Genomic DNA, 14,887 nt, shown 5'->3' on the forward strand with positions numbered 1-14,887 from the left:
GATCCATTACTTTTACTGAACAGTGCAGGCTTACTTCCTTAGTTTGGGGTCAATGGACAAAATTATTGAGATAAAATCCTTGTTTTTCCCACTGTTTGAGAAATACAGGCTTCTATGTGCCACAAATGCATAAAATCAAGACAGTTTGCTTTTATTTCTTACATGTTACTCATGGCTTTCGTTATCAGATTTTAGTCTTGGGTAAAATCTCCGATACCGATATTCCATTTTAGCCTGGTATCGGCACCGATACCGATACCAGTATCGGTATCGGTGCATCCCTATTACTGACTTGGAAGCAAGTTAACTCGCTAACTAGTGTATTTGCTAGATAGCTAGCTAACAAAATAGCATGTTGGCTAACCTAACCTAACCTGCCGAGGGTAAATGCGCCATGACACATTTAGACCTATTTATCATATATTTTAAATGGCTATGACAGGGAGGCAGCATCATGTGTGTCCCTCCAGTAGTGAAAAACCGTTTAGCCATGATGAGTGTTTCTCTCAACATGCTACAGGAGACTTGCCTCTTCGATCCGCAGTAGATGTGGTGTTCAGAGTCTCCTACTGTTAAAGAAATTCACTTGGTGACTACCATTAACCCTCATATAAACAAAGCACACTAATGTCAAGACAGCTCCCATAAAAAATAATATTTGATTCTCCCAGCTCCTCTCTCTTTTGTAGCAATTCATGAAACCAAATCTACTACTGTGTAATGTGACTGTGTAATTTATTTACTTTAGAGAGCGAGTAAAATAAAAACAAGCCAGTAAAGGAATCATCCTCCATTTTTCTATGAATATTCTGCACCGAAAAATGAAACAATACCCTTATAGTGTGAATGCTTGAGCAACAATATAGCCTATCGTTGTAATTTATAGTTATCGTTCTAGATGTGAATGGGCCAAAATATATCCAACATCTATATGGTCACAATATCACAGATTCAGGCTTTAAAAGTAAATATTTTTTGGTTTTGCAACTTCCAACCATTTACAATTCCATTCTCTCCCTTGCAAAACATTTCAGTCTTTAGTCAAGAGGTTATGTCTAACTGTAAAATAGCTAAAGTTTTCTCAATCTGTATAATACAGACTGTGTAGAAAACTGTTGTAATTGTTACAGTGTACTGGATCACAGAGTACCAGAAACAGGAGTCTAACAGACCCGCAACGTTGAATTTTGTGGAAGCGTCCCTACCGGGAATCAAACTCGGGTCTCCCGACTGAGTCTGCAGCTCCCTGCACACTTTCACCCAGGTGAGCATCAAATGAACAAAGCCATCCATAAAGTAACCTAATGCAGTTAACGCTCTGGAGCTCTGGTTTTAGGATTAATGAGCTCTGAGACACGAGGCTGTAGGCCAAGCAGTGCTCACAACAGAAATATCATAAAATGTGTGTGAGTAATGTGAAAGTAACATTTAAATGTCACCAACCTGCTCTGTGTAACCGCACTTCAGGATTTAAAACAGCGTCCAGCAGCTTTCGTTGTCGGTCGATCTCCTCTTTTGAACGAGAAGCTTCCTCCTCGTACTCTGCTATCGTTCTTTCAAACAGCCCAAATATCTCTTCAACAGCCGCAGTTAGTCGCTGCTTCACCAACGCTCTCAGCTTTTGGACTTTAGACATTTCCACACAGTGACAGGAACGTTTCCTCCTGAATGTTTTACTGACAAACGTTGTCCTTCAAAGCTCCAATAGCTCCAATGTAGCTTCACAGCTAAACCATTCATCTGAGTCCATAAGAGAGAGGAGCTTCTTCTTCTTCCTCTCAGAGCTAAACGGAGCCTCGGCTCCAGTTTATATATCCGCGATAGTGTCATCCATATATACACAGTCTTATGTTGGTTAATTAAAGTTCTAAGCTAGACTTTTGAAAGGAAAAAATCGGTAAGTAGGCCTCCGCTCAAGAATATTTGCATACACCGGCCGCCATCTTGCGCGACGTCACAAAGCTTTCTTCTTCTTCTTCTTCTTGTTTTACGGCGGTTGGCATCCAGCTTATTGGTGCATTACCGCCACCTTCTGCTCCGGAGTGTGGACTCAGACAATAGACTTACAATATAAATCCCTTCAAAACACACACACACACACACACACACACACACACCCTAAACTACATTGTATCCTCCATGCTTTACAACCTAGTCCTACTATAAAATCCATATCCATGTCAGCCACCCTAGCACCCTATCCCTGCTTATCCATCATATCCTATAAAAAAAACCCTGTGTCCCTTAAGAAATCTAACAGTGCCCTGATCTGTGCTCTCTCACCCATGCTCAGTTATCCTTTTAATGTGAATTCCTGCACCCTAAGTCCCTCAGATTAATCCTCATCATCTCTCTCCGTGTCCCATACCCCCTACAACTCAGAACTATATGACTCCACTGACTCCTCCTCCTCCTGACATCCCTCACACAATCCTGTCTGGTGTTTCCCTACCATTTTCAGTGTTTTGTTTAGTGCACAGTGCCCCAACCTTAACCATGTCAACACAATTTCCTCTCTCCTGTGTCCACTACCTACCCTAGTAACTTTGACACTGTTTTGAATTTGATATAAATGCCTCCCTTTCCCCCTCTCTGTCCCACCTTTCTTGCCACATTTGGTTGATTTTTTTCCCAGATTACACATTTAACCTCTGCTTTACTGATAATAATTTTCATTTCTATATTTACTTTCTTTAAAGCCCTCTTAGCCAACTCATCCACCCTCTCATTCCCCCTCCATGCGCTGGAACCCACAGAAATTTTACCAGCCCTCCCTGATTTGTTATTCTTGTGACTGACTGAAGGATTTCATACAGCACATCTTGACGGCTGTTTGAATGGAAAGACCTTAAGGACCTTGAGGATGAATCTGAGCATATCAACACCTTATCTAGTCTAGTTTTTTTCCACCCATCGTAGTGCAACCAACGCTGCCAACATCTCCACTGTGTGAACCCCGAACTTATTGGATGTTCTTCTGTTGATTCCAATTCCTTTTGCTGGTATCGCCATCCCAAATCCTGTCACTCCTGTCTCTCCTGACTCTTTCATTACATGATAGTTAAATGCACTTACCAAATCAATTTTATCTTTTTCTTTCCTTTTTACCTCTAACAAATACCAGTCTATATCAGGCCACACAAGCATCCATGGAGCCACCACCGGATAAACTACTGAAGGGCTTATCCTCAAATCAAACACTCTAAATTCTTTTGCAATGTCATTCCCTGCCCGACCAAAGTTATCCCTCTGATACTTCCCATTCTCCCAGCACTCCTGCAACACTCCTTTTGTGGGGTGGGAATCATTGTGTCCCTGCAAATTAGCCCAGTAATTTGCCATCAGTTGCATCCTTCTTAATTCAAACGGCATTTCTCTCATTTCTACCTGTACTGGCGATGATTTAAAAGCCCCACTGCACACTCTCAGTGCCTGTGCCTGAATCACATCCAATTTCCTTATAAGAGACCTGGCTGCTGCTCCATATGCTACACTGCCATAATCCAACACAGATCTTATCAAGGCCACATACATTCTTTTCAACGATGCGCAACTTGCTCCCCGTTCCCTACCGGTCAAACATTTCATCACATTTATTACTTTTTTGCATTTTTCTTCTATTCTCCTGATATGGTCTGCCCATGTTAACCGTGAATCAAAACGTTCCAACCCTTTCTAATTCTTTCCCATACATCCTTAGCTTCATCCCTTCCTCAATTCTTTTCCTGGTGAAAAAGACCGATTGAGTTTTTTCTACTGAGAACCTATACACCCCCAATCATGACCCCACTCCACCACCTCATCAATTGCTCCTTGTACTTTCCTGATTACATGCTCCATGTTCCTTCCCCTTTTCCACAAGGCCCCATCATACGCAAACAATGACCACCTACCTATATCTACTGGTACCTTTGAGAAAACGTCATTGATCATACTGATGAAGAGTAGCACAAAGTACCACAAAGTCTAAAGTTGGTTTTAACCAGGTTTCCTGAACACATACTACATCCGGTTTTACAGCCATTTCTTTAATGAAATGCTTGAATTCCTGGCCATTAGCCAGTAAGCTCCTGGCATTCCATTGTAAGAGAATTACCATAATTAGTACTAACCAACCCATGGTGCTTCCTGGCTTGACTGATTGGTGAGGTTCTCCCTCACTTCTTCCCATGTCAGTCCCGCTAATCCTAAATGATTCACTGCTGCTTTGACAATCAGCTGAATTTTATAATTTTTTGACTTTACTTCAGCCGTACTGTTAATCACCCCTGCAATGAAAGTTACTAAAGCCCTTTTGTCCACATAAATCCTGTCACTTGTTCTTTGTTGTAGCTCTCGAACTCCCATTGCTCCTTGTTCATTAGTAGCATTGTTCTGTTCTCTTGACACTCTTACAGCTTCTGCATAAGTGATCCTTCTTTCCACTCTTACTTTTTGGATATTATTCTCCCTTCTCATAACCTCACACCCACCATATGCCACATTATGGGCTCCCCCACAGTTACAGCATTTTGGTTGCACCCCTGTTCCACACTTTCCATACTTATGATCGCGCCCACATCTAGCACATCTCCTCTTCTCTTTACAGTTTCTGCCTATGTGTCCAAACCTTTGACAATTAGAGCACCTTAATGGCTTTGGCACATACACTCTCACCGGGTAACTCATAAAACCCAGGAATACTTTCTTAGGCACGCTCTCTCCTTCAAATTCAATCAGAACTGTTTCACTATCCTTTTTCACTCCTCCTTTTGTTGTTTTCAGTCTTTGCACATTCATTATTTTTCCTCCTTTGAGATTCCTCTTTAGCTCCTCCATACCTACACTCATTGGCACCCCCGTGATCAAAATCCCACCCTCCCTGTGCTTGCCACCTTAAGTTTTCCTATCTCTTTTAGTTTGAGAGCTTTCTCAACTTGGCATAAATAGCTATTTTTAGCACACCAGCTATGACGTCAAAAATGTGCGCGAGGCAGAAGTCAGACATAGAATCACCCGCTCAATACAGGGAGTCAGAGAAACCGGGAAAACCCACAATTATATTTCATTTTTCTTTTCCTACAGTAGTTTTTTTGGAGTCATGGTGTACATAAAACACTGCTGTTATGGAGTGTGTAACAGTGACACCAGGTATATGGACCGACTGCATATGGCCGATGTTAGCTTTATAAATTTCCCGAAACCCGAGAGGGGGGTGGACAAGTGCTTACGGTGGATACGAGCCTGCGGCCGTCCACACGAGGGTTAGGCATGCTTGGGAATAAATGACAATATGATAGAAAGTTATAGATTAAAATTTGCTTGAGTTTATCAAGCTTGAGCTTGAATTTATCAAAATGCGGGACATCCTTTTTATGTATTTTTGTAGTGACGGGTGCCTTAAAATTAATGAATGTTAAAAAGTCTTGCCATATGAGACTGGTGTTGGTATCATGCATACGTAGTGCTGCACAGAGCGTCTCCCCTCCTGTGCTGTCACGGCAGGAGTGGGAGATTGAGTTGCTATGGTTACGGGGACGCGCTGTCTCTCTTTCGCTCTGAAACATTTGCGCATTTCGGAAAGTTCCACAGAGATCAATAGCGGACAATGAGAGAGTGAGAGAGAGCGAGAGAGAGACCCTACCTAAATCTACTTACGCAGCAGGAATAGCAAGGCGAAGTTATTCCAGACAGGTCGATGGATTAGTAAAAAGGTCTTTATTATTTCGATCAGAAATAAAGTTTACTGGTTACCGTGTATTTTTTGGTCTTTGTATTTTCTTTTCAGAAACAGAAATTAATGAAATGAACAACGAATGGTGATTTGATTTTCATTTCATTAAAACAAAAATGAAAAACGGAAATACAAGGCATTTTTCTCTCCAACAAGTTCACCTTACTCCTTTATATATTGTCACCAAATCGTACTGTGGAGAAGTGAATATATGACGTGGACCATGACGCGCCCGCGGAGGAGCGCTGGTAATGTTAAGTCAAGTTTGTTTATTTATATAGCCCTTTATCACAAGCATGTCTCGGAAGACTTTACAGAGAATGAGCCTAGCTGGGTCTAAATAAACAAAATCAGTGGTGAACAGAAAGATATAGGACAAGCATAGCGAAAAGCACAAGGTAGACAAGATGAGATTTTAGCAAGACAAACAACCTACCCGGCACCCCCAGCCTTAGACCCTTAATGCACACAAGGAAAAACTCTGACGAAGGAAGAGCCAGGTCAGCACCCGCCACTGCCAGATAAAACACTGCACTGGAGTCAGAGTAGAGGAGAGAAACGCAGCCGCGTACACACACACAACACACACGCACAGAGGAAGGGGAGAAAAACAGCTGCACATAGAACGCACGGGGTCAGATACACGTCTGGTGGGAGCAGCATCAGGGATGGGACTAAGGCCGGCACAGACGACCATCAGAGCCGGGGCAGCACCCGTCCGCTGACAGCTAGAAGACTGCACTGGAATCTGAGAGAAGGGGAGGAGAAAACCAGGTGCACACACACACACACAGCTGTGCAAAAGCAGCACAAAACCCAGACATATTTGGCCACAGACACACTCGTACACAAAGCAGATAGGAAGTGATTAGACACAGTGTAACCAGGAAGCAGCCCTATGCTATGTTCCCAACGGCAAATTCCTATATAAATACTGTCTAAGCTAAGGTAAGAGAATAGACTGTGTCGATCCCAAGCCAATGGTGCTATGGTAGGTCGTATGATTGCGAGAATCAATATGTTTTGAGTCTAGATTTGAAGATTTTGACAGAATTAGCTTCCCTGACTATAAGAGGTAGCTGGTTCCAGAGATAGGGGGCTCGGTAGTGTTAACTCCAGTGCCTTACAGGTGGGCAGTGATGTAGCCTTTTTGGTTGTAAAAGCAAATCTCCATAGCTACTAGACTAATCTTTGGAATTTACTCATGTTGTTGTATAACAGAAAAAGTAACTAGTGAAACAGTTCAGATATTATTAATGTATGATTTTTACCTTTCATTGTCACATAATAGCTAAACAGTGACTAATATTACTGTAAATTATTATCAAGAATGGATTTTTGTCTTTTTATTGACAAATAGCGAGAGAGCATTCATTGTTGAATTCCATATATCACACTTAATTTCAAAGTGAAGAAAATATCTTGAAGAGAGGAAGAACGCCTGAGTACCACAACATTGTCTCGTTTCCCAACTCTGTAGTTATCCTGTTTCAACAGGTATCACCGGTTTCCAGCCCTCCCTCCTGGGATGTTACAGTAATATACTAGTCTGTACTATGACATGATTTACAACACCATTACCTGCTATAACTCACAGTGAAAAATGTATTGAGACCTCATACAATTAAAAGTGATACTGCATGATGTTCTCTTTGTCTAGGAATAAGACAACATTAAATGTGTGTTTTTTAAACTCTGTGACTGATTTGATTTGGATTTTGTGTCATGACTTTTGCAAATTGCCCACATGCCTGTAGGATTTTATACTTCATCAGTTGTCTGTAGCAGCAGGACATGAATGATCAAACTTATTCCACCTACTTTCCTGTTAGAGAACAGGATATTGCTTCAAATTCTTTCTTTTGCTCTATTTCTACAGGGAAATGGACTGAGAGAAAGCCCTGTTCACAAGGACATTACAAAAGACAATGAGATTTTATAAAGAAAAAAAAACTTAACGTGTAAAAAAACAAGTGCAACAATGATACAGTGGAAACATCACTGAAATCAAGCACACACATCCTGCATATTTGATCGAATAACTGATAGAAACTAAATAATGGGATAAGATTTGAGCCTCGAGTGCTCTTTAATTCAATCGAAATAAACTGAAAGCAAGTTTTCCCTGTTCATTTCTGATACAAAGCGTCTCAAGGACAGTTCTCTCCTTGTACCAAGAATTTACTCTCACCACTTATTTCTGTTGTGTGGCCAGGCAAGAAATGGACGGCCAGGCCGTCATTGTAAATAAGTATTTGTTCTTAATTGACCTGCCTCGTTAAATAAAGGTTAAATAAAGGTTAAATAAAAAATAAAGAATTTGATAACAATAACAATAACAATAATTATCACCAGCATCATCAAGGCCTTTATTTGTATTACCCGCTTCAAACGTAAATATATAATGTGATAAAAATGTAAAGTGGAAAAAAAAGTAAAGTGAATAAACTGACTGTAAATGAGGGTCAGTGAATTAAACATAAAAGCTGAAACAAGTGAACCCAGACCAAGTAGCCTATACTTTGTTAAGGAAAAGGTTTGTGCTTTTGTGCCCAGTATGATAGAACAGTTATACAGTTATATATAGTTATACAGTCAATTATTACAATTATTCTACCTGCTTTAAGAAAAAGAAAATAATAGAAGTGTATGGGAAGAGTACTAACAACTCTATAACTCAGCAAGTACAAGTCCAACTACAGTGTAAATTTACAATGAATGAGTACATTGAATTAAACCAGACAGAAATTCAATTTCAATATAAAATCAATTCTCCATTGCTGATTGTATTTAAATGTGGACAACTAAGTAATGAAAAAGACCCAAAAGATACAAAAAGTACAGCAAACCTTTTCTGACAGATTAGCCATTTGATCTGTTGAGTCAGAAGTTTCTCCTTTTATCAGTGAATGTCTTGACTGATGTTAGATTTTGAAATACTCAGTTTCTTTCATGTAAACTGATGATCTCCATCTTCCAACCATCCTGAACAGCCTCCACTTTTCCTAAATCTCAAGAAGCTTCATGAGGTATCGATGCCTGATGGCATTTTTGAAATGAAGAATATAAGATACAAACATGTAATTTTCAAATAATATTCTCTCATTTGTTTCATCTCATTTTGAGACACTAATGATTTGCATTTTATCATTCATTTAGAACAGAATTGTGTATGACAATCACTCGATCAATGGTATCACAATATGTTTCTACTGAAAGACAATGATAATATTGAATTATTGTCCAGCCCAATATTAAGTGACCTCTGCTGTGTGGACTGTCATGTGTGTCTTCAGCTTTCCTTTAAGACCAAAACGTTTACCACAGACTGAGCATTTAAATGGTTTCTCTCCTGTGTGGAGTTCCATGTGTGTCTTCAAGGTTCTGTTATCACCAACACTTTTACCACAGACTGAGCAAGTAAATGGTTTCTCTCCTGTGTGGATTATCATGTGTCTCTTCAAGTTTGCGTTTTTACAAAAACCTTTGCCACAGACTGAGCATTTAAATGGTTTCTCTCCTGTGTGGACTCTCATGTGTTGTTTCAAGCTTTCTTTACGACCAAAACGGTTACCACAGACTGAGCAAGTAAATGGTTTCTCTCCTGTGTGGACTCTCATGTGTCTCTTTAATTGTCCTTTACAACCAAAACTTCTACCACAGAGTGAGCAAGTAAATGGTTTCTCTCCTGTGTGGACTCTCATGTGTCTCTTTAATTGTCCTTTACGACCAAAACTTCTACCACAGACTGAGCAATTAAATGGTTTCTCTCCTGTGTGGATTATCATGTGTCTCTGCAACTCTGCGTTTTGACCAAAACTGTTACCACAGAGTGAGCAATTAAATGGCTTCTCTCCTGTGTGGACTCTCATGTGATTTTTCAAGTTTCCTTTTAGACCAAAACTTTTGCCACAGACTGAGCAATTAAATGGTTTCTCTCCTGTGTGGATTATCATGTGTTGTTTCAAGTTTGCGTTTTTACAAAAACCTTTATCACAGACTGAGCATTTAAATGGTTTCTCTCCTGTGTGGACTCTCATGTGTCTCTTTAATTGTCCTTTATAAATAAAACTTTTACGACAAACTGAGCAATTAAATGGTTTCTCTCCTGTGTGGATTCTCATGTGTCTCTGCAAATCTATTTTTTGACCAAAACTGTTACCACAGAGTGAGCAATTAAATGGCTTCTCTCCTGTGTGGACTCTCATGTGTTTGTTCAAGTCTCCGTTATGACCAAATCTTTTACCACAAACTGAGCAAATAAACTGTTTCTTCCCAAGAACTTCATTGTTTTTCAGTGAGTCTAAACCTGACTGAGGTTCACTAGTTTCCATCCAATCATCATCACTGTCTTCAGTCTCAGGTTCAGAAGAGTCTGAAGTCTTGCCATCACTAGATGGTTGTACATCACTAGCTGGATCCAAGTTCCTGGCTGGTTCTGATACTCCACAGTCCTCTCTATCAGCTTCTGATTTCATCTGTTCAGTTGAGCTGCTGGCTAGAGGCTCTGCCTCTCTGTTCTCCTCAGTTTGGCTTTGATGAAGCTGTGAGGACTGAGGTTTGAATGGGACAGGAGTGGATGGGAACTTGGTGATATCAGCCTCCTCCAGCCCTTGAAGCTGCTCTCCCTCCTGACTGGTCCAGAGTTCCTCCTGTTTCTCTTTAATGTGTGGGGGCTCTGGGTCCTCCTGGTCCAGAGCGGGGCTCCACTCCTGCTGCTCAGGGGGAACCTCTTCTTTACTGACCAACAGCTGCTGGAGGTCTGGAGGTATGGCTGAAATACAGTGATATACACATTAAGGAAAACTGTGAGTGTAAGTCAACCTAAGCTTGTTACCATTACTTCATAATGTTAATGAGATCAATCATGCTGGAAGTCTGCATATACAGACATATATACATTAAGGAAAACTGTGACAAGCTTAAACCTATGGATACAGTGCTGTCCCGCTGGATCTCCTCAGGGAGGTTGTTCCAGAATGTGGGGGCCCTGACAGAAAAGGCTCTGTCATCTTTCGTTTTCAGTCTAGCCCGAGGGATGGTGAGGAGGGCCTTATCTGAGGATGTTAAAGTGCGTTCAGGTTCATAAAGTGATTCTAAAACGTATAGTGAGCCAATGGAGAGAAGATAAGATAGGTGTGATATGTTCCCTTTTTCTGGACCTTGTGAGGAGTCTGGCAGCAGCATTTTGAATAAGCTGTAATCGGTGAAGATTTTGCTGGGTCAGGCAGGTTTAAAGAGATACAATAGTCTAAGCACGATAAAATGAAGGAATCGACAACAATCTCCAGGTTCTTATGAGACAAAAATGAACAAATTTTAGAGTTTCCTAAGTTGCACGAAACATGACTGAACTACTGCCATAACCTGGTTCTCAAAACGAAGATTGTTGTCAAAAACAACACCAACATTTTTGCTGTACTTTTCACATTTTCACATTTGAGGATAATGATGCAAGAGTAGAAAGTAGAAATTTGGGGACTAGTAATGTCTGGGCCAATACTACCTACTTCAGATTTATTGGAGTTCAGTTGCAGTCAATTTTGTGACATCCAGTTTTGAATGAGGCAGTCATGGAGTGTGTTAAACTGCAGTGTATCATCAGTGTTGAAGGAGAGGTACAGTTGAGTGTCATCAGCATATGAATGAAAACTGACATTGTGCTTGCGAATAACACGGCCTAGAGGTAACATGTAGGTAGAGAATAGGAGTTGTCCAAGGACAGACCACTGAGGAACCCCACATTTCATCTTCGCACAAGAAGATCTTGAAGCCCCAATGGCTACACTAAAACACCTGTCATGTAAATAGGAATAAAACCATTTTAAAACAGTACTGGAGACGCCCACACAATTTTTAAGACGATCCAATAAAATAGTGTGGTCGACTGTGTCGAAAGCCGCACTAAGATCTAAAAGAATTAAAACAGAAGATTCCCAAGCATCAGCAGCTAAAAGCAGGTCATTCAACACTTTGAGGAGCACAACTGTGATGTGCTCTAAAAACAGACCGTTCTTGCAAAGAAACGCAACCAATGTATTTACATGGTACCAGACCTGTCATAAGAAGCGGGTGTAAGTGGACAATAATTCATTCAATGTGACCAAGTTTATTTTCTTTATTGGCATTTAAATGGTACATTTAAACAGGACAGCAGCTTACAGTCCATACAGACCAGACCGTAAAGTGCCGGAGGATCAGTTTTACAGATAATGAGACGTTCTCTAGTTTTGGCTAATCCCGCGGTGAGTGAAAGATTATGCATGCTATGAACTTAAGCACCCGCCTGGGAGCTAACATGGCTAACTTTTCTAGCTAATGCATAAAATTACATTGCATTTTGCAGTGCATTTTGTCAACAGTAGTGAAACCAACTGTGTATCACAATCTTCATCAGCTAAGCCTTTTAATAGGAATAAGTAGCATTCGTTGACTTGAGTTTTGTTTTTTTTTGAAGAAGGGGAAGAAGATCGTTACACGATAGGTTAGTTCAAGAGGGGTCCAGGTGTAACCTAAAGAGATGTGTTTTTAGTCTCCGCTGAAAGATGGGCAATGAAATTAAATTAAATTTGATGCGTGCAGAGATGGGAAGCCAGTGAAGTGACTGGAATAGGGGAGAATTTCTGTTGGTTGAATACCAGACTGGCTGCAGCGTTTTGAATGCGCTATAAAGGTTTGATGGCAGAGGCGGGTAGCACGGCCAGAAGAACGCTGGAGTAGTCCAGGCGGAAGATGACTAGTGCCTGGACCAGGAGTTGCGCGAGGGAAGCGGCACAACGAATTTTACAGATGTTATAGAGGGAGAACCTACAGGAGCGGGTTGTCGCTGCAATGTAGGCAGAGCAGGACAGATGGTTGTCCAGGATCACCTGTAGGTTCTTGGCAGTCTGAGAGGGCAACACAGTGGTGTTGTCAGTGGTGATGGAGAGGTCTGTGAGAGGGCAATCTTTCCCTTTTTAGCTCCGTCTTGTCAAGATTGGGCTTGAGGTGGTGCACAGACATCCAAGCACTGATGTCTCTGAGACATGCGGAGATACACCCATCAATTTGTGTTTCTGAGTTCTAGTTGTAGATTGCATGGAATTTTATTTTCAAGACACCTGACAGTCTGAAGTGAGTAGCTGAGAGTTTACACTGCAGCTGAGATTCCACTAGGTTTAAAGCAAGTACAGTGATGTGAGTTTCAAATGTGTAAACCCAGCATCCACACATCATCCCTCTTCCCCCGTTATCACATTCTTATCAAACCAGATCAGGTTTCTTGTGTGCCTTTTGTGTGCCCCAGTTGCTTCTGCTCTAAGTTGGGTTCATAATAAGAATTATCATTATTAACTTGTTCTTTCTTACACCACCCTGTTCTTTCATTTCAAAAGCAAATAAATGACCCCACATGGGATTCGATGTCATGGACAACATATTTCTAAAGCTATGTACAACTAACCTGCAGAAAATTCACGTGCACCATCTTGGCCATTCAACAATTCTTTATTACAAAATGGATTTATGCCAAAATAGTCAATATTAAACAAAGGTGTCCATAACACATTGCAGCCAGCTTAACTTGTGACCATCAGTGCTTGCTGTTGTGCATAGTCTTCAAAGATCGTTTTGCCTGCTTTAACAAGTTAATGATAATAGCGGTAGATAATAGACTATCCCGTTACAACTCCATCTCCATCGAAGTCTGACAATTGTCAGCTAAACCTGGCACAAGCTAAACCTGTCCACCTAAATTTGACGAAGTAGATCTACGACTGACAAGGCGGCTGAGGATGTCCTAAAATGGCCAAAGTAGGCTGCACGTGACCCATAAAGTGAACAGAGAGACCGACGGGCAGCACGAGCCACAGAGCCCCTGCTGTCGCGAGGCTAATAACATTAAAGTTTCACAAACCTGCTCTGTGTAACCGCACTTCAGGATTTAAAACAGCGTCCAGCAGCTTTCGTTGTCGGTCGATCTCTTTTGAACGAGAAGCTTCCTCCTCGTACTCTGCTATCGTTTTTTCAAACAGCCCAAATATCTCTTCAACAGCCGCAGTTAGTCGCTGCTTCACCAACGCTCTCAGCTTTTGGACTTTAGACATTTTCACACAGTGACAGGAACTTTTCCTCCTGAACTATTTACTGACAAACTTTGTCCTTCAAAGCTCCAATAGCTCCACAAAAGCATTCATCTGAATCCATAAGAGAGAGAAGTTTCTTCTTCTTCTTCTTCTTCCTCTCAGAGTTAAACGGAGCCTCGGCTCCAGTTTATATATTCGTGATAGTGTCATCCATACATTCCTCTGTCGGTAAATCAAAGTTGTAAATTGTAACTTTGAAAGGAAAAAAACGGGAAGTAATACCCCGTTCAAGAATGTTTGCATACACCAGCCGCCATCTTGCGCGATGTCACATATCTTCTTCATTTGAGAATTTCAAATGATGCTTCAAGGCGTATTACTACGGAGCCCCCCTAGGGTCACGGCGAGAATTTATTTTTGTTGCGTTCCCTCGCAATATGTTTTGCGTCACCTCGCAATTATTTGCGTTCCCTCGCAATATTTTTTGCGTTCCCTCGCAATATGTTTTGCGTTACCTTGCAATATTTTGTGTTCCCTCGCAATATGTTTCGCGTTACCTCGCAATAATTTGCGTTCCCTCGCAATATGTTTTGCTTTACCTCCACGGTTCGAATTACGGGGGGGATTGGGGGTGTCTGACCCCCCTAATTAAGACTTGGACCCCCCCCCCCCCCCCCCCCCAAAAGAGGTAAAAACAACAGGTCGGAGGGGTCGAAACATTTATATATCCTTCTTACCTGTAATCGTAAATATTACAATATATTTCCCATATTCATCATGCCTGGAAGAATCTTCTAATACGATTTCAGACACCCCTAAAGTGGACCATACCATTTCTTAACCTTGACGTTAGCTGAACGTTTAAAGTCTATGCTCGCGCGCGTCGCGCAAGCCAATGGAGACGGCCCAGGGCTGCCAACTCTCACGCACTGACCGTGAGACTCACGCAATTCAAACTTTACACGTTCTCCTTGGTTCTCACAGCGTTGTGGCAGCAGCACAGCGTCTCTCCCGCTCCTCTCGCGCCGTGCGCACGCAGGCAGGAGTGAGAGAGTTACTATGGTTACGGGGACGCTCTGTGTCGCTCTGAAACTTTCTTGCGATTCCCGAT

At 41.4% G+C, this 14,887-nt stretch overlaps 2 protein-coding genes across 2 annotated transcripts in view; both read right to left on the minus strand.

Moving 5' to 3' along the window:
- The window catches only part of LOC139911337 (uncharacterized), a 59,870-nt gene extending 50,033 nt beyond the window's left edge, over positions 1–9,837 (minus strand). The window contains exon 1 of the mRNA XM_071898850.2: positions 9,366–9,837. Coding sequence (XP_071754951.2) covers positions 9,366–9,837 — 472 coding nt within the window. The remainder of the gene's footprint in view (positions 1–9,365) is intronic.
- The window catches only part of LOC139911338 (uncharacterized), a 279,947-nt gene that overhangs the window by 108,979 nt on the left and 156,081 nt on the right, over positions 1–14,887 (minus strand). The gene's annotated exons all lie outside the window — the stretch shown is intronic.

Source organism: Centroberyx gerrardi, chromosome 7 (assembly GCF_048128805.1).
Source record: "Centroberyx gerrardi isolate f3 chromosome 7, fCenGer3.hap1.cur.20231027, whole genome shotgun sequence".
Classification (NCBI taxonomy): domain Eukaryota; kingdom Metazoa; phylum Chordata; class Actinopteri; order Beryciformes; family Berycidae; genus Centroberyx; species Centroberyx gerrardi.